Source organism: Euprymna scolopes, chromosome 14 (assembly GCF_053919585.1).
Source record: "Euprymna scolopes isolate OS-2025 chromosome 14, ASM5391958v1, whole genome shotgun sequence".
Taxonomy (NCBI): Eukaryota; Metazoa; Mollusca; class Cephalopoda; order Sepiida; family Sepiolidae; genus Euprymna; species Euprymna scolopes.
This window is the reverse complement of record NC_136495.1, coordinates 81,047,323-81,072,163: the sequence shown is the minus strand read 5'-3', so window position 1 is coordinate 81,072,163 and position 24,841 is coordinate 81,047,323. Positions and strand designations below refer to the sequence as shown.

At 32.1% G+C, this 24,841-nt stretch overlaps 1 protein-coding gene across 1 annotated transcript in view; it reads right to left on the bottom strand.

Annotated features, from left to right (window-relative positions):
- LOC145293119 (palmitoyltransferase ZDHHC6-like) overlaps positions 1-24,841 on the bottom strand; it is a 57,047-nt gene that overhangs the window by 16,869 nt on the left and 15,337 nt on the right. The window contains exons 2-6 of the mRNA XM_080139509.1: positions 15,558-15,649; positions 12,122-12,278; positions 8,731-8,862; positions 6,424-6,477; positions 2,845-3,006 (exon numbers count right to left, since the gene is read on the bottom strand). Of these exons, the coding sequence (XP_079995635.1) occupies positions 2,845-3,006; positions 6,424-6,477; positions 8,731-8,862; positions 12,122-12,278; positions 15,558-15,649 (597 nt within the window). The remainder of the gene's footprint in view (positions 1-2,844; positions 3,007-6,423; positions 6,478-8,730; positions 8,863-12,121; positions 12,279-15,557; positions 15,650-24,841) is intronic.

The window sequence follows — 24,841 nt, the reverse complement described above, 5'->3', positions numbered from 1 at the left end:
AGCCACTTGATGTAAGGGAGCTAACAAAAACAAAAGATGATTATCGCAAAAACAGGTGATGCCTATGGGTTATAGTTTTCAAAAGACCAAGTATGCAGGGTGGGGGAAAGCAGTTAACAGAATGAGAATTCCACAAGTCGGCAGTTGTTGGGAAGAAGTTATTGGAATAAGAAGCTGTATTATAACGAGGTATCAAAACAGTGGATTGATGAAGAACAGCAAGTCAAATAAGCTGGCATAAAAGAAGCAGGAAATAGATCAAACAATTCTGAAGAACACATGCCATAATACTATTTATAGAAAAGACTGAGACTAGCAACATCAAGTCTGTGAGAGAGAGGTTGCAGGGAATAAAAAAGGGTGGAGACAATCAAATTGTGAATACGTTTCTTCACCTTATTATTATCAAGAACCCTCAAAAGGGAGAGATATTCACCAGCACAAGTGTGACAAAATTTTCTTTTCTCAATAGTTGTGTTCCTTTTTTAAATCCATTCAAAATGCCTGAGCTCATTATGCTCCATCCAACAGAACAAGAAATTGACAAATACGATTCATTTTTGGACACTGAAAAATTAGCATCAAATTTACTTGATTTATACATAAATTTTAACAATTCTTTTTAATGATGAAATCGTTTTAAAATCATCTTTGATTTTGAGAAAAATATCAATTGTTTCTTTTTAATTTATAACTTATAAGTATTTAGGATAGCCAGGATGACAAAGACAAATATGAACATTGTTGGAGAAAAGTGCATTCGAAATGACAATGGGGTTCTTGAAACAAATGAAAAGAACAAGAGAAATGCTTGGAATAAGAGATTGTTAAATACTGAGTTTTCATGAATAGAAAAAATTTACAGATTGCAAAAACAGTTTCTGGTTCAGCTATGAGAATTAAGAAATGCTAGTGGGAAGCTGTAGGTAAGATGAAAAAGTATGAAGCTGCAGGAGTGTAAGACATTGTTGCAGAAATGTTGAAAGCTGCATTGAGAGCGTCATAAAAGAAGAGGTCATACCAAATGACTAGGAACAGTACAATTATGAATTGTTACAAGCATAAAGAGGAAGCACTAGATACAAGAGGAATAAAATTGATGGATCAGGTCCTAAAAGTAACTGAGATAATAACTGAACAGTAAATAAGCCAGATAAGCATAGATACAATGAAGCTTGGTTCTATATGTGAGCAAATTACTACACATTAATATATATGAAAGAGAATAATTCTTAATAAGAACCTGTATTTTGTTTTTCTAGATTTAGAGAAAGCTTTTGACAAAGTGCAAAGAGATGTTGTCTGGTAGGCTTTACATAAACTAGGGGCAAACAAGTAATTAGTGAAGGTTATTCAAGCAATGTACAGAAATGTTCAAAGTTATGCGAGAATTAACAGCACATTTAGTAATGTTAAAGTGGAAGTAACCAGGGTTCTGTAATGAGTTTGTTGTTTTTTTATTTGTGTCTTGGAAGAATTAATCAGTGAGTTTCGTACAGGTTGTCCAGAAGGGATATTATATGCTGATAATTTAGTACTTGTGTGTGAAACTGTACTGACACGCAGAAGTTCAAATATAATGTAAACAAACACCTCACTACATAGTATTCCTGCAAATCTGGTCCCAAACAGTAGCCCTTAGAACTTAGTGGCACTGTGTCATGTTTGGGGTGAATAAACAAACAAGAAATTAAAAAAAAACAATGAAAAGTCTACGTATAAGTATAGCATTTTTAAAACTAAAACATGACTTCTATATATACTATTTATTCAAAAGAAATCTACATTCAAGAAGGAACCTTATTTGCATATTACATTAAAGAAAAGCCATTTTAATAATTAACTCAATGTTATTAATTGTTTGCTATAACAGAAGCGTTTGTTTTATTTAGAAATATTATTTAAAGTTGATTGAATTAATTTATTTTCAATTATTATTAGTTACTATGTAGGGACTATGGAAACTAAAAGTCTGAGAGTGAATGTTATCAATGCCAAACTGATGATCAGTGGTTGTACTTTTGGTTAATACTATGAAAGAGGAAAGTTCGATTGCTCAGTTTGTGGAAAAAAAGTTGGATGCAACTCAATTTTTGTGGTTCCTGTAAGCATTACATACAAAAGAAGTGTAGTGGAATTATGAAAGACGATAACCGGTTTGTGTGCAACAAGTGTAAGACAATGGAGATTGATGAGAATCCAGATGTGGAGAAAGTATATTTAGATGGTGAGTTTATGAGGTCGTGAAGAAGTTTTGTTACCTTGGTGAGACATGATCATTGGTCAGATTTCATACTGAATTATTCAATTTTACTTTTAACCAATGGACAACATCACATATGAAGGTTTTCATTTCTGGACCAAGCATCCCAGAAATAGAAAAGAGCAATTTGGTGCTGATCATGTGATAAAAGGACTATAAAAAAAAAAGGACAGAGCAGGTTGGGTCAAACTGACACACACATATACACAATGAGTCAAGAAAATATATCAACAATCAAATATTTTGTTATCACAGCAAATGAGAATTTTCTATTTTTATCATCAACACACAGAGTTCTCATACAGGTCATTATCAGATGGGGGTGGTGTTCCCTGGAGTCTTGATGACAACAAGTCACCCCCACTCCCCTTGATTAAATATAGTTCCAGGCAAAATTCTAGAGAATGACTGAAAGATTCCTGAGTTCAACAAGATACACCTGAAAGAGGTTGTAGGTTAAATAGGACGAAATGTGAAAATAACACTCAAGATGGCAACAGTAGTATCCAAATTATACAAATTGTGAAATAATTTTCATTATGAATTTATTAGCAATGTTTTGTCTAAAGCCCATAACTTACCGTCAATGTAAATTGGTGACAAGATTCTTCGACAGGCCAGTGGATGCCATTGGATGAAATTTCCCCTGATGGCCAAAAAATAAGTTTCAAATTTTTTTTCCAGCCAAGATGGTAAGGAAAGACAAACTCTCCTTCCGATTCAAACCGTTCTCGTGTTTTTGCCTACAATAAAAGAAATACAAAACAGAAATGAAAAACAGTGTTTGAAGAGTTATTCAGTTTTTATTATTACAGCTTATTAACCCTTTGGACCCTGGCCCAATTAAGCAATAATTAGCCAGAAAGATAATAGGCGATTAGCAAAATTATTTGATAATGTATTATTAAAAGGCCAAAATATTGACTGTATCATTTTTTTTTAGCTATCTCGTTAAGGCTGATAAATCTGCCATGCAGGGTTGGAATGGTTACGTTGTTAATAATCTTTAGAATGAGAAGAATAAAAAAAAAAAATTACCAAAAATAAAATGAAAGGAAAAAGTGATTACATGAATTATCTCCCCTATGGAATATATTTAGAAATCATTAAAATAACAAAATGATTTCATTTGTTTCTGTGTAAATTCACTAACCACAGGACTATAAACACATGCGCTATATAAAATTCCAATACAATCAAGCTTCCTAGCATTACTTGATGCATATTTTCAGGAATTACTATTTATATCCGTTTATCATATAAATTGTACTTAAACATATTTAAGAAAACACTAAAATCATTGAAAATAAACAAGCTAAAGCCATAAAATGGAGCTTCTTTAAAAAAAACAATACAGTGTATTATTAGTTTTGAAAATGTATATTTTGATAACTAGTAAAAATGAAATGCTTAAATGTGAAATCTACTTTTGATTTTTTGAGATATAGTCTTGAAAATCAGTATTTAACAATTTCTTTAAAATTTGAGTTGTTTTGTTTCTAATGCATTAAACCCTGGATCACATGATACTGGGGCAATCAACCATTGGTTTAGCCACGTGATCACTCATATAAAAGGCGTTACTTCAAAGTCCACTACCTTTTTTTTTCTCCCTTTTCAGTTTAATCATTGTCTCCTGCTCCTATTATATCCAGACTTGTTCAATGACAAATGGTCAATCTCCTCACCAAAGCAGATCAATTCTGTCAACATGATCCTACACATCTTTTCATAAATCCATGTATTATGAAGATTGTCATTTCTCTTAATTGTTTTAGATGAAAATTGATAATTAGTATTATTTAGTCAATTGTTTAATGGTATATCAACTATTTTTGGGTCATTTAAAATGCTGAATGCAGTAATTTGGGAAATGGTTTTTACGCTTCAAGTTCTTTATATTTTCAAATATTTCATGAAGTTGGAGTTGGTTGTTTTGTTCTACAGCATATCAATCCATCTCGAGCTATCCAATGCTGAATTTTAGAATTAGAAAAAGCCTTCATACTTCAAAGATATCTATATCTCCAAATATTCACTCATAGAGTTTGGTTTGGTTATTTTGTTTTATGGTACATCAACCCTTTTCAAGTTATTTAATGCTGAATCCAGTAATTTTGGAAAAAGTTTTTATTTTTCAAGTTCTTTATATCTTCAAATATTTATTCATGGTGTTTGGTTTGGAAGTAATTTTTTTTTTTTTTTTACAGAACATGACTGAGCTTTTGCGAGGGCGAAGGAAAAAAACAATGACATCAATGTTTGATGCATTTTGGGTCATGAAGAATCTGATCTGGTAGCATCAGATGTCCTAACAGGTATTGCCACTCTGGGCTAAAGTAGACCATGGAGCAATGGTAACTAAGGGACAACTACACATTCTCCACAGCTAATAAATGGGGGATCATCACTGGATGTCTTAAGATCATACTCAGAACCAGTATTGTTCCAGTTGTTTTGACTACTGTTATCATTTTTAAAGTGTTAATCTCACAACTTTTCAGACAATGTAACCTGCAACTTTTTTTCAGGTGTACTTTGTTGAATTCAAGATTTCTTTTCTTGAATTTGGTAATTTTGAATGCAAGTACTCATGATGTAATGGATACAAAGTAAAGTTCACTTCTAAGTGACATGGTTCTGGAGGTTGAAGGTTCAATCATCAGTGCAGGCGATACTAATACAGTTGTGAATTATTTTAAACTTCTACCAAAAAATGGATGATAGAACAAGAGCATGTTACTCGCATGGATTAAATAAAGGCTTCCATTTGAAATTCCATTCAGATTCCAGAGTTCAACAAGATACACTGAAAGAAGGCTGGAGGTTACATCAGCCAAAAGGTAGTGAACAGTAATCCAAATAATATAGAAGATTGTCATGTCTGAAAATTCCTGCATATTACTTGTAAGTACAAATAAATTCACTCAGATTTTTAAAAGATTTTCATTTTTTTTTTTACATTTTATGTGAAAAAGCAATTAAGAAACGGATAATAATAATTAGTAGTGGGGCCTGTAGAAATTCCACAGCAGCATCTTTCATATTTAACATATTGCTGCTGGGTATTCTGTGGACGCCAGCATGAATGGAGACCCTGTGATATTATTGTAGCCGTTATGTTAAAACTGTAAAAGTATTTATCTATGTAATCTGGTTAACGTAGTATCAGAAAATATCTAGTAATTACGGTTTTTCTCTAATACTGTATTGGAGTTTGTGACATTTCCATTGTATAGATGACTGGCACAAAAGGAAACTCCATGATATCATTATAATATCTCCAGACAGAACAGATACTACCCTTGGATCCTAGCTAGAACACGAAGAAAGTATATTTCAGTTTCATGTACAGCCCAAAAGCAACATTTTTTTTTCTTATACTGCGTCTTCAGTACTATGGTATTAATATATAGATAACACTAAATAACAAAATAAACATTTTTATTTATGTGAAAGAGCAATTAAGAAATGGATAATTATGACATTAAATAACAAAATAAACATTTTTATATGCAAAATTAGTGACTCAAAAGGTTTTATCCTAAAATTTAACAAAAATTAGTTGTAAGCCAAAAATGCATAATTTATTAGTTGTAATCCAAAAATGCATAATTTATACCACAATTTTGGCCTCAAATTTATATAAATTAGAGATTGATACATTTTAAGGTTCTTGTTCAAAATTCCTCCCATATTAAAAAATAAAGATCAAGTAAAAAAAATATCATATTCCAAAAATCATGTAAATTGATTGAGTAGTTTTATTTTTTATTACAAAAATCATTTTTAAACGATTAATGAGAATTCGTGGACATAACATAAATCTTCCGTTTGAATTATTGAGTTATCTCCCTTTGTCTTATTTTGTAAAATTGTTTTCAAAATGGTGGACAAGACAACTGCTCTTCTGTTACTCATAAAATTTGATTTTCTTATTTAAAAATAAGACTACTTGATCAATTTATATTTTTGAAATATGATATTTTCGTTTCGTCACAGATACATACATCATACAGATTTTCATTGTTATTTTTAGTGGAGGTATTTGGACAAGAACCAATCTTAAATCTAAACTGTCAACCTTGAAAATGTGTGTTTACACAATTTGACTGATTATTGACAAATATAAAACTTTTTATTTTTTTTTAAATACTAACTTTTTCAATTATCCAGGTTTCGATTCCAGTTTCATTTTTAAGAACTCCATGAAACTACAACAAAAGCAAATATACAAAGCAATTATAGCAATGAAATAATATGATGAAAAATAAATTTACAGACACAAAATTAAGATAAAAATTAAAAAACAAAATTATCTACAATATGTTATTTAAATAAAAATAAAATTATCTACAAGATATTATTTTTAAATGAAACAATTTGAGTAAATAAAATTTACAACTAAAATGTAAAAAAAAAGAAAGAAATTTCTATGGTAAGTGTTTATATATTTTTTCCTTTTCTGTAACTGATGTCTCCAATAAAGATAAACTTACCTATGGAATCTCAGTTAAATTGGAAGCAAACTGAGAGCTCATCATTCAAACTACTCAACCTAACATTCACAGGTAACATGAATTGGAACAAATATATAATCGAGGATATTGCAAAGAAAATTGGCTTTCTCACTTGAGCTACAAAACTTTTCACACCTGCCAACATCCTATATCTCCACAAAGCCACAATTTACCCATGCATGGAGTATTGTCATTACATCTTAGCTAGTGCACCAACTATTAGCCCCCTCCCCCTTCTTGAACCGGGTCCAAAAAAAGAGTCAATAATCTAATAGGTCCCACACTAACAATTATTTTTATAGATTTGTTTTTATCCACATAATAGTTTTGAATATGTATAAAATTATAATTATACAATTAGAAATCATTCATCTCATTAACTTAAGCATAAATCAGCTTGAAAAAAATATGTTAACTAGCTGTACCAGTCACTATGCGATTTTATTGTGTGTGTGTGTATATATATATATATATATATATATATTTAATTGAGTATTGAAGTAAATTAGATAGGTTATAGGTGAATGGTCTAAAGTATACAAGAAATTATTTTTTGATAAAAATAACATCGTCTGAAATAATAGATAAAAACTTAACAGAATTGTGATCGAATTTTGAAAGTTACATCATAATCATTATCGTAGTGCGATTTCATGTAATATGCTTACATTTTTTAATTAGTTTGTTGATGTCAGTGTTGAAGTTATCAATGACTGTAAAACTGCTAAAATTTATTTCTCTTGTTCCATATTTATACACATGGATCAAATACCCCTTGTTTGGGTTCTTCTTCATTATAATAGCAAAAAGTGAAATATTAAATTAAGTTTTGCAAAAAAAAAAAACAAAAAAAAAAACAGAGTTCGACTGTTAACAAAAAAAGGTAAATATTTTCTGGAAACTGAAAATCTTTGACCAATTTAGCAAAACTCAATTTTCGCTAATTGTCTTTGAAAACTATTTTCATTAATAATGAATTTTCTACCTTATTTTTCGTAATTATTGGATATTCTCATTACTGTGACATGACAATTAAGTAGATATTATTGGTTTTACTTGAAATTCAATATTTCGATTTTTGAATGACGAAGAACCTTTGTTCTATATAGAAATGAATTAGAATTATCTGCTCTTCATTGCTTTTATTTGTTAAAAATTTCTGTGGAGGACTACTTTTGACTAATTTCCCTTAGTATAAATAGAATGATCACCTTGTGCATGAGTTATGATGAAACACATCTATGTGCTTTTTTAATTCTCTGGTCTGAAATATGAAGTTCACATAAAATAAGGAATGTTTTCATCTGATCAATCCATCTAATATATAAATAACTACCACTTTGGACAAGATTCAATGTATATAATGCTTAAATTTATTTTGGGTGCAACTAAAGATAAATGAACTCATAATCTTCAGTTTGTGAGTTTTATGTTTATTACACCCCGACTTCTTTCTCCTCCTCCTCCTCTCTAATGTAGCCAGTATGCAATAAACAGATTATAAGAGTTTTAGTATTATAACTGGCTATTTGTGTAGAATATGGATCATGTGTTTTTTTTAAATACGATTTTTAAGTTAAATGTAATTTTCACAGTATCTTTTGTTTATTAAATTATTAGGTGAAAATTTAGAATATTTAACAAAGCCCCCTCCCTGCCATGTTAAGAATGAGCTTCGAAATAACCTTATTCCAGTTTGGTCTGTAGAAGTACCTTTCAGGGATTTGATCCTCTTGCATTTATTAAAGCATCAGATTCCAGTATTATAAACCTGTTTTGGGATGGATATTCTTTTATTGAATTTATCCTCCAATCTGGAATATCAAGTCCACATAAAACAAGGTATGTTTTATTTAATTGATCCTTGAATTCATAAATAACTATTTTTTAATATGTTTTTTTAATTTGTTCAACTTCAAATCTGGTAGAATTTTATATTAGATTTACCTGAATAAAAAACAGCATTCCTACAGCAACAACAACACCAACAGCCAAGCCTATGGTGAAAACGACAATAACAAAACTCAGAATGCTAAGTTCCACCATGGACTCTCCGTGAAGATAAATACGAAAATATTGCTGAAATGACAAAGAGAAGAGATTAGAGAAAAATGGCCAAAAACAAAATAAATAAAAATCAAATGTTTAAATTTTGACTTCCTGTTAAGTGCACAAAATGCATCCTTGATGCATACAAATCTGAAAAGACTCGGTAAACTCCCTATCTGAACATCTGATTATAATTTTAGACAATTTTATTCAATTAATTTAATGATACTGTGAATGATTTAACTTTCTCAAAAGATTTGATCCAAATAAACAAACAAAGGAGGTTTTAATATTGTCTATTATTTACACAATGATTTTCTACATCAATTGAAAACTCCCAACGATTGCAAATTATTTTCAATTTTTATTTTACTTACTGTTGAATCCACATTTTATTTTTTTTTGTTTTCATTTGCCTTTTTCAAAAATTTATTCTGTTTCAAATTTGTTTGTTTCATAATTGAAAACGTAATTTTTTTCTATAATTTTATTTTTAACCAATAGTATTTACATATACCTGTTATTTATAACATGTTGTACGAATAAGGACATGCTGTTGGGTGACGGGTTTAGAAAACAATAATCGATATAAATAAAACGCTAGATGCATGTATGTGTAAAAATATTTAACTGATAAACTCTTAAACTACTGATCACATAACACTGAAATTAACTGGAAGTAGTAATTATATGCAAAGGATGGTTTTATAATGAGTAAAATCTTTGTTTGGATGGATGAATAACATGTACAGAAATATATTGGCAAGTTGAAATGCAAAATATTTCTTTCAACTTGCTGACATATTTCTATTAGTTTTGTGCATGCACACATTCATTTATAGCTGGAAACTTTTTCTTTAATTTTTAAAATCAGTACTATATAACATTCAATAGAGAATTGTCTCTGTAATAATAACTACAAATTCTGCACAAATCAAAATATAAAAAATACATTTTAGTATATAGCCCCCAACCCTATTTCATAATATATTAAAAGACACATCCTACTTCAGAATAGAGAGGCGTTTCATTCCTGAACATTGTAATCACATCCTTGGATGTAGATCAAAGGTTAGATTTTGGAAGGCATAAACATTTTGCCAGTTTCAGTTGTTAAGCAGACAAAACGCTGGAAATACAATAGGAATTATTAATTAGAATTGGGAATCATAACAAATTGAAATGTTCTGGGGAATCAGACTCGAAATCCAAATCATAAAAAAAATACTGGTGTTATCTCATCACTAGTATAAACGCTCAAGAATCAGTTTCCATCTCGGACTGACTCGCATCACACACAAGGAATCATTTTACTTTAAATTTCAGAGATGGTGGGGGATCAGGTTAGAAAATTCATCTCAATTTCAGCTTTGTTTGCCCATTCACATCTCCGCATTACAAATCCATTGTGTTATTTGCATATAATTTCTTGCCATGCAACACATTTGCACAAAATGATAAAACCCCAGACCTTATATATTCGAGGGTTCTGAAGCAATTGTGTGTGATGCATTTTGAGTCCAAGATGAAAGTAATTATTTATGGTTTCTACTGTATCTCCATGGAATTTTATTTAATTAATTATAATAATTAATAATTAGAATTTTGTCTGCTCAACAACTGCAACTGATATATTTGTTTCAACTCTAAATAATTTATGTGACTGAAATGAGAATTAATTAACCAAACACATCTTCAATTGCTCAGAAAATTTATGAAAAAATTAAATTGCATACTCCCTTGAAAAAGCTGTGTTACAATTGTTTTTATATGTACTAACAAGTCACCACGTATCAAGTATCAAGACTCAAAAGCCATTCAAAGATAAGAATTAATGTATTTGTCTGCAGGATTGGTAACAATGGTTGGAACTGAGCAGAGCTTGATTAATTAAGAGGACAGCTCCATATGATCAAGTATAGAATTCTGCAGAGGGTCGATTATTCTATTGTGTAAATACATGTGTGGTTTTTAGCAAATTATTTTTATTATATTTCTTGTTGTCTGTTTTAATTTTCCTCAGAAATTACTGAGCTGATCTGGCTAAAATTTTGTGTGGACCTTTGTTATCATAAGGTGCAGCGAACTAAGTGTTATGGTATCCGTTTCATGCACAGTAAGGGACCAATAGGGATTAGTATTTAATGCAAAAATGAGTACAAATTTAAACATATTCAACCATCAATTTGGCATAAAGCACTTATTTTTGCAACAGGCTATAACTTTTGTTTGTTTTTAACGCATTAAATATTTAGTATTCAAATATTTGGCGAAGGCATTTTTAGAGCAGTAGCTTTTTCTTTATTCAAGGTTTTGTTATCCTTCCACATACAGTGTTTGTTATTCTGAAATAGTCACCCATCTGGTACTGGTCAGCTCAACATTGCATAACTTTGATGATCTAACCAGAACAGATGTATCAACATTATTATGCTGAATATTAGTTTATCAGTCGCATAAACCTTTTGGGGGCCCTTTGCTTGAAATTAACTCGTCTACTCCATACATAGGTTACAGGTTCTCAACAAGCACAGTTCGAAACATACAAATAACAATACATAATCTCAGAAATATTCATAGTTATACGGAGAATGATACGTTTTTTCTGTAGTGATTGCATCGGCATATTCCATCAGCATACACAAACCATCGGAATATAGAGAGCACTGATCAAGTTTTAAAATACAAGAAAAAAAGAAACATCATTTATTGTATAATAATTTCAATGAAGAAAATGAAATACAATAAAAAAATCAACCTATAAGTTTCTTGAATAAAAAATTTTTTTTTTTAAATAATGTGTAGCAACTAATTGTTTTTTTATAAATTTCTGAAAATAATTTTTTTTTTTTTTGTATTACTGCTATAAAGAGTTTAAAAATTATTTTTCATTGCCTTGCCTTCTTTCACATCCTTTCCACATAATTTGTCATAGCCTTCGTCATGGGGTCTACAAAATGAAAAACAAGTCATTCTCTGCATAAGTACCATTTTGTTTTGTTTGTTGTTGTCCCTAAATACCAGAAAGCTTTCTACTCTAATAGCTTCTTCCCTCGAACAGCTAAACTTTGGAATTCTCTTCCTGCTACCTACTTCCCTGATTGTCCTGATATGCAGAAGTTTAAATATAATGTAAACCAACATCTTAATCTTTCCTAGACATAGTTCCAAATAGTAGCCTCTTACATTCAAGTGGCAATATGCCTTGTTAGAGGTAAAAATGAGTAAAAAAAAAAAAAAAACTTTTAGAATAAGAAAAGATTTCACATTTAAAACTGTTTAAACTTACCAAATTGAGTGAATGAATCGAAGATGCGATGAGGATGAAAGCCCCATGAATGCATCCACAAGGGGCAAATAGGAGGAAGTAAATGAAATTGGCATGGTTCAGATAACCACAGCAGGTGTTGATCCAAGGACAGTGATGATCCATTTTCATCACACATCTGAAATAATCAAAAACAGCAAAACAAAATAAACTTGACAAAAAAAGACTACATGCACATATATACAGCATTATCACATTGACACACCAGTTCTCATTAGAGGACCAAAATTAAGCAACATTGAACCTGATCAGTACCAGATGGGTGACCATTTGGGAATACCAGGCACTGTATGTAGGAGAACATCGATACCTCCCTGCAAGAACGGAAATTTTAAAGCATTTATTAAGTTTGAAACATGAGTAATGCCGAGTTACTAAGTTAGAACAACAAGATGGCAGACATGAAACTGCCATCTTTGAAATCTTCATAATCGCTCAAAATCGAAAATGAAATAAAATACTGATAGAAATCCACCCAATAAATGTCACCGCAGTTTGTTGTCTATAATAATAAATGCCCAGGAGTCTCAACAGATTAGATGTATTTATTATTCATGTGTAGCGAAGAGTCACACTCTTCAAAAGCTAACTCTGTTAATATGTGTGAGCATAGACAGAACACAGCAAATCTAGGAGTAAATCACGATAAAAAATCCTGTTAATCTGATGGATAGCAGTCGTTCCTGTGGCGTCAAACAAAAGCGTGGTAGCACATCAGAGAGGAGCGTGGTTGTGTAGATGATCATATTCTTGACAATGGACAAACACAATGCCAGAGTTGGCAAAGAACTAGGGCGAGATGGTGCCTTGGAGGGATTAGTGTTACGAAGGGCATCAAGTCATAATTTGTTTGCTTTTAAATTTAATGAAAAATGCTACTTTTTATTACAACATTCTTTTTACAATTTTGGTATTTTTTTAAAATGGAAATCGCCCGAGACAAGGCATGAAAACACTTGATGTAAAAAACTAACAAGAACGTAAGTTGATTATTACAAAGGCAGGAGATGCCTATTGACTTTAGTCTTGAAAAGATCAAGATTGTAGGTTGGAAGAAAACAATGAGTAGGAAAAAAATTCCACAACCTTGCAATTCTTGGAAAGAAGCGACTGGAATAAGAAGCTGTATGACAATGAGGTATCAGAATAGTGAATTGATGAAGACCACTAGACCAATGAGTCAAACGAGCTGGAACAAAGGAAGTAGGGAATAGATTTAATTTTCTTTGTACAATTGGAAGATAGTGTACAAGTAGGAATGTTTTTTATCTTTTTTACTAATGCAATCATGTGACATGCATACTACACTGGTCTCGATATACATTTAACATTATATTCCAGAATTTTTAAGATGAGGATTAATAATTTGGATTATTCAGACTATTGTTCTCACCTTGACTTATTTTTATATTAATCTTACAATAATCTAAATATGTTAAACAGCCATTTCATGAAATGTGTTCAAATAAACTTACTGCATTTGTAGCTCTCTCAATAAAGAAAGTATTCCAGATACACTGGACTAGCAGTAAATACCTCCCCTTCATGGTAGAAGTCCCTAGATACTGGAAGATTGTCTATTCTCATAGCTTCTATCCCCAGATTACTTGCCTTTGGAATTCCCTTTCTGCTCTCCGTTTCCACCAGCATGTAAAAATTTAAATGTAATGTGAATAAATTTCTTGCTGCCTAACTTTCCTCTCCAATCTGGTCCCAACATTACAATAATTCCTTATCCTTCAATAGCAATACTAAGTTTTATGCGAAAATTTCATGTCATCATTTTTTTTTTTTTAATATATACTAGGTGGTTTCATATGGTAAGACCACAGTGAAAATATTTGATAACTATGGGTAATTATCTCACTTGTTTATTTTAGAGTTGCATTGTCGGTAAAAATTAAGACAGTAAACACAGTTTTATAAAAGATACAGTTTCTTTGTTTATTGTCCAACAAATCCTGAAATAAAGCTCTCCTGAGTTTGTGATATTTGTCGGTCGTTGGTTCGAAAGGATGCTCTTAACACAATATTTAACAGGGTAGTGAGAGTTTGTTGAAAAAAATTCTCTCAAGCAAGGTGGTAAGAATTGGTTGGTTGGCAGTTTGATTAGTTTCCATGAAGAATTTTTTCTTATACATCCATTTCTGTTAACATTCGTATTCTCTTTGATTCAGTGATTGTGAATCTGAATAAAACTGCATTTTCTCATACCAGTAGTCGTACATTTGTCATTAATCTTGTCTTCTAGTACTATCAGATCAGGCAGTTTGAAGATACTGGCTTCCTGACCTAAAATGTACTATTGATGTTATTGTATTTTTCTTTTATTTCTTTCCCTTTGCAAAACTAAATCATGTGCTACAAAGCCAAAACTAAAAACAATTTTCCTCTACAAAACAAACAAACCAAACACCATGAATAAATATTTGAAGATATTGAAGCAATAAAACTTGAAAGCAAAATTTTTTTTCCAAAATTACTGGATTCTGTATAAAATAACTTGAAAAGGGTTGATATGCTGTAAAACAACTTTTTGTCTGAAACCCATGCATTGATCCTCCATAACCTCTAACCTTCATAGCTATGTATTCATTGTCCTGACTTATTTGAAAATATTGTTATAAATTTGTTGAATTATTTTTAGCATGTCACTTTTAGGTTCAGAGTGAGTGATGAAAAAATCTGCTCTTTTAAAAACAGGCGTATGGAGGTAAGCCACCTCCATTTTCATAGGACCATCAAATTAGTCAAGTAAAACCTTGAACATTTTTATAAATCATTTATTTTAAATATTAAGATTTATTTAAAAAAACAAAACAAACTTAAATGACCAAAAGACAAAAAGACAAAAAACAAACTAATGTGACAGATAAAAAAAAAAAAACTTGAGTGTGACTGGCTGACATAAAAATAAAAAAAGCTTCACATCAAGTGACAAGAACGTATCTTGAAAGTAGAATAAGCATTGCTGAAAAGCCAGCTGTCACATGTAAAATAAGGTGTTGTTTTCGTCATTTAGAGCAGTTGTGTTAAAACTTAGTATAGATATGGAAAGATGATTAATGGTATAGAACTGGTGAGGACAATTTATTATTGATTCATTTTTTTTTTTTTTTTTTTTGAAAGACATAAATCTACATTTCCACTCGGATAAGTAAATACGGAATGGGTAATCAAAACTCGTGACGATGTAAAGCAACCCATCCCGACCTCATAAAATAACTTGCACTTTTTTCAAATGATCTGAATGAATCCTGGAGTTATTTCCATCATCTGCTTTATCTCAAGCCTAAAGATACCTTGAGTTTCATTTCTTTAATATAATGCCGATCAACAGAAGAATTTTTGAGAAATATATTTAATCAAAACTGAATTGAATTTATAAAGATCTTACCTTTTACATTTCCGGCAGTGATGTGATCGTGGAACTTTGAAACCTTTACATTCCATGCAATACTGGAGTTGTTGTTCATCGTCTGGGTTTTTCTTAAAAAAAAAGTTTAGGAAGTTTTACATTATATGACCTGCAACGGTTTTGTTATAATGACTGCACAATAATCAAGCAAATTAGAGGAAAGAACACCTTGAAATATGCTTCATCAGAAACTTGGTTTGAGTAGAATTATGGATGCCTTATGTGCTTGGTGAAAGAATGAGCAAGGAAAACATTCCTAATTGGTTTGTGAAAGATTGTGTGTTTAGAAAGCTAGGAACTCTAACTCTAATTCTCATCTTAATGTTCCAAGAAAAGACCGTGTTAGACTTGAGTCAATTATTTCATGAGATGTTGCTGAGGTTCAATAATCTATTCCAACAAATATAGATCTTATGTTAATTGAGACCAACTCATTTTTTGTCATTTTTCTGTAAATGATCAGTAAAATGTTCATCAATCTTAACACTGGAGCATAAAATACACAACGAATTTATCTGCGGTTGCAAAATGAAGTAAAAGACTCCTTAACACTTGTTTCATCAGAAACTTAGTATTGCTAGCATTATGGATGCCTTATGTGCTAAGCACCTTATGTTATTTGTCCTTGTACAGCATACCACCTATTGCATCAACTTCATAGCATATTCCCGGCATCAGGGAGCATGGTAGACCGAAGAAGAACCCCTTTTATATGTAATTTATCAGAAACTTAATATTGATGGAATTACGGGTGCCTAATGCACTCAGTGTTTCAGGCAGTTTGGCCACACCAACAATAATATGCTTAGATATACCAAGCACCAAGAAGTGATAGGACTCCATGCAACTTGACTAATGTAAACCCTTTGGATTGGAATGCATGTAGAGCAGGTGTAAGAAATTGTCTGGTGTTGTCTACCATAGAGTCAGGGACACTCACAGCACCCTAGATTATAGATGCTTTACATGTTCAACATCTCAGGTGGTTTAGACATGTACAGCATGCCACCTCTTATATCAACTCCATAATATGCCTGGATATCCGAAGCACTATGGAGTGTGGTAAACCTGGCTTGTGTGCGCAAGAAGTGATATGACTGCTTGTAGCTTGACTAATATAAATCGTTTGGATTAGGCAGTATAGAGAGCAGGTGTGAAACATTACCTGATATTGCCTATCAGAGTAAGGGGCACTTGCAACACGCTAAATATGAAAACTGGATGATAAAGTAGGGTATAAATAATACCTTACCTTAACACACAAGAATCAATGTAAACTAAAAGCAGTAGGCATCCTTATGATGCATACAAATAAAATGAGGTTGGATAAGATGTACTAATAGACATGTATTTAAATAAATAATCTACTACTATCAGGTGACCTCAGCATTGCCTGGCAATGAATGAGGACCTCTGCTCATAAATGTGAATCTGATATTACTCTTTATTCTTGAATTTCTATAATTTTCCATTTATTCTATTATATAAAGGGAAGTTGTCTCTGTGCATCCACCTACAAATCAGAAACTACACAAGACACAAAGCTGATGTACTTTTTCAGACAGAATATAAAGACATTTTTATTTATAATATTCATTCTTTTGCAGTTCACCAGGAAGAAACTTAGAGAGGACAGGTGATCGATATTTGGTATGAAATGGTATTTGTGATAGAGGAGAAGAGGAGAGAAGAGAGATAATAATAGAGTGGGAGATAAAGGTGGGTAAAGAAAGAGAAAAGTTTTGAAAGACAGATGTTATACATACTTTTTAGTACTTTTGTTGTTTATGTTTCTAAGCAATACGTGGTAGCCATGTTAGTTTAAATAAAATAAAATTATGTTTATGAATGTTAAACATAGATGCAAATTCTACACCAAACGCCCTAATAAGGAAAAAATAATGCCACTATCGAATTTGTTGGAAAGTTTTACCCAATAAAAGCTGTTTGATCTTGGTATAGAGCTTTGATTTCAATTGTATCACTGAACAGAAGAGAGACAAAGACTCCACTAGTTTTGTGTAAATTCTTTGGAGATTTGAAAACTGTAAACTGAACAATCCATATTCATACATGCATAGCAGAGGTAGCATCAAGATTATACCAATGTTTCAAATTCAAGATTATTCCTACCTTTGTACACAAGAAAAATGCTTTATAACAAACTTCACACTAGCATTGAACAAATCATAACACACACAGCATTTTAAAAATCATCAGATCTTGAAGAATCGCAAAATAAATATTGGCATTTGCAGATTTTAGATGTCAAAATGGAGGCCTAAAAATACATCAGTTGCAATATTTTGGTTATGAGTCAATCTAAAAATGTAATTAAATATGCTAAACCTATGTTTTTGTAGAGGGGGGTGGGTAAGGAAATTATTGGTGGCATCAATATTTTCATTTTTAAGAGATTTTATTTTCCAGAAGTCAATGCAAAGCAAAATTCCACTCACAGCTACGAAACTATAAAAATTTCATTTAGTATGTCTATCGAGAAATGTTTAACAGTGGTTAGTCGTTTTATGATAAATTTAAATATTTATTGCTACATAAGTAGCAGATAGCTGAATATCCATTAATGACCACACTAACAGTGAGGTAAACAGAACATTACATCCAGGTAGCTACAGTAAGGCAGAAATGCCCTTGTGTAGGTGGAAAAATAATATCTGGCAATTATAAAAAACAAAAACAAACAAAAAAAATGACAAAAAAACCCCACCTAGATGAAGTAGAAGCGTTGCAGCTACCTGCATAAAGCAGAAATATACACATTTGTTTAATAAACAATACATAGCTGGAGGAAGTTGTATAGGCAACACATCAGAAAAGGTTTGACCATGCAAAGATGCATGGGTGTTCAAAAATGTTATATTAACTGGTCTTATCGTCAGATTTGCAAGAAAGCAACTGGTTAAAAAAATATGAAATTCAGATTCGTGTGTGTGTGTGTGTGTGTGTGTGTGTGTGTGCATATGTTTTTGTCCAGACATGCACACGATTATTTTCTTATGTACAGTATGTTGTGTGTGTAGTATGATTTGTTCAATGTAGTCGTGGTTTTTGTTATAAAGCATTTTTTCTGGTGTAAAGAGGTAGGAATTATCTTGTTTAAAAAATTGTCATGTTTTTGACAGTACTTTCACTACATGTGTGAATATGGTTTGTTCAGTTTACAGTGACAAATCAATCTATACTGAACAAATCATAAACATATACCAGCTCTACTAACAACCAACCTAGTGTTAAACACTGACTTATTACCTGGTAAAAAAAGAATGTTCTTCATATCAAAATGATTACGAGATTTCATGTGCACAATCTCGAATGTTATGAGAAAGAATGAACACTGTCCAAAAATAAAATTTTCAGTATTCTCAACGTTATATATTTTGAGTAATTTTATTCATTTCGCTTCATATTTTGAGAAAGAGCAATATCAAAAGAAAATATAAATTAAAAACAATGACATTGTTTTCATGCTTCTTACACTAGTTATAATCTTGAAAATACTTCTCCAGAAGCATATGTGGAATAACAAATTTATACATATACGAGGGGTATTTCAAAAAACTATCCTCCTATTTCTTTTTATTCCATCTGAATGGATCAGAGGGGATTGTTAATTGCATTGTTATGATGACTGAACCTATGTACTCATGATTTGAATATTTAATCTCTCTGTTGCAGATATTGACAGTGTGAGACTTTAAGAAAGCAACTCCTGTCATGGATGTGCATCAGGAGCAGAGATGCATCATTGAATTTGTGGCAAAAGTGCATTGAGAACTGGGGTGATTATGTAGAGAGATAAATTTTGGAGCACAAAATCATCACTCATTTTAATGGTACCACTCCCGTTTTCGTAACCCTTCAATTTTTTAAGTTAAAAAATAAAAATGGGAGGCTTTATTTTTGGAACACTCGTATGACAAAACACGCTCCGGACAGCCATCATTCATCTCTGACAAAAGTGCACTGAGAATGGTGATAACTATGTAGAAAATAAATTCTAGAGCATGAAACGTCACTCATTTTAATGGTATTGCTCATGTCTTCGTAGTTCTTCACTTTTTTTAGTCAGAAAAAAAAATGAGGCTTTACTTTTGGAACTACTTCATATATATATATATATATATATATATATATATATACACACACACACACTGAAACAGTCACAGTATATATTTTTATGGTTGCTAACCAGACGATGTCATCCCTATATTCTTTAACTAACTATACTGTTATCATGTTTTTCCTTTTTTTTCTTTTTGCATCTTTTCTGCAAACAAGGCAGCTCAGAAAACAATGGCGAAAACCAAGATGAAAAATATAATAAAGAAAACTAGAAAAACTTTCTGACTGTCGAACTTAAATGTCTCTCTGTAAATCCTATTTAAACTTATAATCGAAAACCAATGCAAGAAAGAAGTCTCAAATGACTGCAGAAAGTGTAGACAGAATTATAATGGCAAAAAGCAACTTTCTTTTGAAGAACAAAGAATTCATTTTTTAAGTTAAAATTTAGCTTTGAATCAATATAAATAAATGGAGCACAAAAAATAAAAAACATTGTTGGGTTGAATGTGAAAACAAAACATTGTAAAAGGGAGAAATGAAAGATGAACAAACATCGGTCAGGTTCACATCAAACAAAAATAGAAACGGGAACAAAGACAAAAGTCAATAATAACAGGTGACTTTATAAAATCAATGCTAAACAAAAGATGACTAATAGATATATCTGTATAAATTCATTTTTAGAATTTGATTAAATATAATGGCACCATCAAACTTTACACGATGAAATGAAAATGTAAAACAAGTAAAAAATAGGTCACATAAAAATTCAGTTGGGAGTAAAATTGTGATACTATCGGTGTTACCCCTCTTCACCACCACCAATATTAGGAAGTAGGGGAGAAAGAGACAAAGAAATATGGCAAAAAAGAAAAAAAGAAATAAGTTTATCAGTAGAACAATGGATAGGAAGTTGTTCACAAGTGTACACAAAAGAAAGCTTAAGTAGGATTGTGAATCAGAGTGCATCTGCGAATGAGAACAAAAGAACCGGAGATATATTTAGAGTTAGTTTGCTGGCACTGAGATGAGCAGCAAGTCGTTTTATGACAGTTAGAAACAGTGGAGGACAATTGTAAGTTGGAGCAGTCGAAGACAGATCATGACTCTGATCGAGATGAGCTGATGGTAACAGATGCAGATGGGACCTTAGTGTTCAAATGGTCAGTGGTGTCCCATGCACACACCCAGAGTGCAACTAATAGTTGCAGAAAGTGTCAGAGTCTGTGTTTTCTTTTGTTGGTACTCCTGCAGTATTTTACCCACCGATTTCACGATCTTAGCCGAGCGTTGATCGACATCCGTCGGAAAACGCCGGAACATGGCGAGCGGTACGATACTCTATCAGCCAATCAGGGCGCTTCAAACGAACGCGCAGCAGACGAATAATTTTCATTGAAATTACACACATAGCGTTTCATTTCAGTTATTTTATTGTTCAAAGTAAAAATACACAGCCTTTCATTTCAGCTATTTAATTTAGCGATAAAAAAAAAAAAAAAAACCGGGAGCTGTTGGAAACATATTTATGCGAATTTATGTGGAGACAAAAATTTGGACAACCCTTTTGTCTCCATAATAAATCAAATCGCGGAAGGCTACCCGGTTTGGGAAGGAGCTTCTTCCTTCCACATCCTCTGAAAACCCTTTGCTCCCTACTTTGCCTCTCTACAGTCAGTAGAAAATCTTCCAGTCGGAACTAAAGATAAACAGTGTTGTTGTGTCCCCCCCCCCTACAAACATTACTGAAAAAAAAAAACATTGTTGTTACTGTTTAATAACGTTTTGTTAAAAACGAACAAGAAAAAAAAAAAAACATTGAAGTGTTTATTACTGTTGCTTATCCCCCCCCCCCCCCAAAAAAGCTATCGGAAAACAAAATGAACCAAAAAAAAAAAATATTCAACAAAATAAATTTATTTTACTTTAAAAAAAACTTACCGTAAGTGTTTGTGATTTATTTTATCCAAATTTTTTGTATTAATTTTATCCATTTTGTTGTGTGTAATATCTTTTCCTTGTAATGTTGTTGCTATTCACATACTTTTAGCGTTCTTGCACCGTTAGCTCCGAATTCTCGGCTTTCGTCGGCGTTAACGCCGAAAGCGTTCGTCAACGCTCGGCTAAGATCGTGAAATCGGTGGGTAAAATACTGCAGGAGTACCCTTTTGTTTCTCTTATTTTATTTTAATACTCATGGACCACTCAGCACACCCTTCAGCAGCTGCTAATTTTATTTTTTTCTTTGCTGTTTATTGCAACTTTTTGTAGCAAAAAGTAGAACTTCAACTTATTTTTTTTATTATTGTTTTGGTCACCAGTTCTCAAGGCGAAGAGCCACTTGAGGATAAGGTTTAATGAGATAGAAATGATCATCAGCTGAAAGATGAGAAACAATTGTATAACTCTGCCTGTGACTACAACTGACTGCCTTACCCCAAATGCATGTTTTATGGTTCTTCTTTTTTCTTATGGTTTGTGTCTAAATTCTGGTGGTGATGTTGTTGAAGTATAAAGCCTCAACAACAACACCGTTTATATACATAATAAAGTTTATATACATAATAAAGTTTATATACATGATAAAGACAATAGCACAGACACTGTATACAAGCAACTGTTGGACACACGTGCGTGTGTTTACGAATCATTAGAATACTGTTGCTGGTGTCTTAAGTTCGAGCTAAATCTCTCATTTCTCTTAAAAACTCTCTACTAAGACTGACTGTCCTTCTCATTTAAACTGTTGTCTTCCACTCTTGAGTGTAAAGTCTCATTCTTGAAATAGAAAAATGTAGCTCCAAGCAAAAGAGAATGGCAGCATAAATCTGGTTAGAGAAGCTTTTTCAGGCAAAGATTGAATCCAGTCACCATCAGCAGAAGCGTAGCGATCTTCTTGTTTTGACACCGAGATATAACATTGATGAATTTAACAAGGTTTAATTGTTTTATAAAGTTGTTTTGGCATCTGATTGGCACATTCTTACCACATACGGTTATAAATACAATCATTCAAAATTTATGAGGGCATACACTGGCATTATGCTAAAAATAATGCAACACTCACCTCCTCAGTCCAACTCCTTTTTCATTGCATCGTTTTTCCATTTCCTACATATCCCCTCCGATTCTACTTTCTTTCCTGTTTAGTCTTCACTTTGTCTCTTAGTTACTTCTTTTACTGCAACTGAAAGATTTTCCTTTTCCTCAGCTTGCATTTGCCTCAAATTAAGAGATATCAGGGTTTTTTTTCCAAATTCCATTGGTGCCCCCTCCCCTCCCCAATAAGCTGTTAATGGCTACTTGTAATGTTGTAATGGTGTCACTGGTCTGTGGAGTATTTTTACTCATTCATAGATTCCTAGCTAATCTATCCCAGTTATGTGGAAGAGCGACCATTCCAAAGTATTACACAATATGAACAAAGATCGATTACTTATGGAGCAGTTTATGACAAGTTTATTTTTACGCTTCTAAAATTAGAATACTCTTGTAAGTTATTAATAATTATTTTTGTACAATTATGTTTTGGAACGATCCTAGCATTATGTTATCTGTCAAAAGCTCATGTGTGTATATCAGGGTTGCAGAGTTGAAAAGTAAAGATGTAACTTCGGCTCAGATGATTCTAAAATTCACGCTCCGACTCTTTATTTTAAAGTCTTCCAATATTCAGACTGTGTGTTGATTCTTCGGAGATTAAAAAATCTGATTATTCATATTATTTGGATTCTGCAGATTACTCTTTTCATCTTTAATATTATTTTCAGTGTTTTGGTCCGTGTAACCTCCAACCTTCTTCAGGTGTACCCTGTCAAACTTGGGAATCTTTCTGTCGAACTTGATAATCTGCACAGAATTTTAAATGGAATCCTTTATTTAATCCACGGGGGTAGCACACTTGGGAAGCGTGTAACTTTACAACTGAATTTTACCAAATACTTTATTCATTATGTTACTCTTCTGGAGGTTCAAGGTTTAATCTTCAGTGCAAGCAACATTCAAAATACAACAGCAAATTAAGTAGGACTTCTACCCAGTTATGGCTGATGAAACGAAAATCCAAATATGAATAATTAATCCTCATCTCAAAAATTCAGAAATGTAAAAAATGTTGAGCTTCATGAACTAATTATCATTTCTTAACCTATTTTTTTTTTTTTCCACTCCAATTCACGTGCATCTAATGATTACAAATATTAAAAAAAAAAAGTTGCACCGAACTTCCTATTTACATAGTTTTTAGATGAGGATTATTTGGATTCATCGGACTACTGTTCTCATCTTGAGTGTCATTTTCACAACGTTTCGGTTGATGTAACCTCAGACCTTCTTTAGGTGTATCTTGTCGAATTCGGGAATGTTTTTTTTCAAATTCTGAATTTATTTCATGGGGGTAGCAAGCTCTCATTCTGTCAGCCATGATAGGAAAGAGGTTCTAAGTAATTCGCAATTGTATTTTTCGGTCGTCCACACTGAGAATTAAACCTGATGGAACGAGAGCATGCTACTCCCATGAAGTAAAGGGTCCTGTTTAAAATTCCATCCAGATTCACGAGTTTGACAAGATACACCTAAAGAAAGTCGAATGTTAGATCAATTGAAACTCAAGATGAGAATAGTAGTGAAAACACGCTATGCGATATACAAATATCTGTGCATGATGTTGCCAAGCTAATCAAAAACTTTGATTCCAGTAAAGCAACTGGCCTTGATGGCATTTCTATTATAGTGCTCAAAAAGCTTCAACCAGAACTAGCTCCTATACTTACAAAGCTGTTTAAGCATTGTCTTAAGGAGAATTTCTTCCCAACACTCTGGAAAACCTCATCAGTATGCCCCGAATTTAAAAATTCAGGTGATAGGTCATCTTGTTCTTAATACAGATCAATAAGTCTCCTGTGCGTCATAAGTTGATGGAATCTGTGTTAAATAGAAAAGTAGTCAACCACCTCAGCAAAAATAACCTTAGTGACATGCAATACGGTTTCCATTCTGCTAGATCTACAGCAGATGTGTTAAGTTATATCTCATATGATTAGCAAATCTCTCGATGGAGGCTTCCTTTCTAGAGCAGCAACACATATCAAAGGCCTTTGATAAGGTATGGTATAAAGGTCTACTCCACAAAATCTCCAGCTACGGTATAACTGGAAATGTTTTTTCAATTATTATAT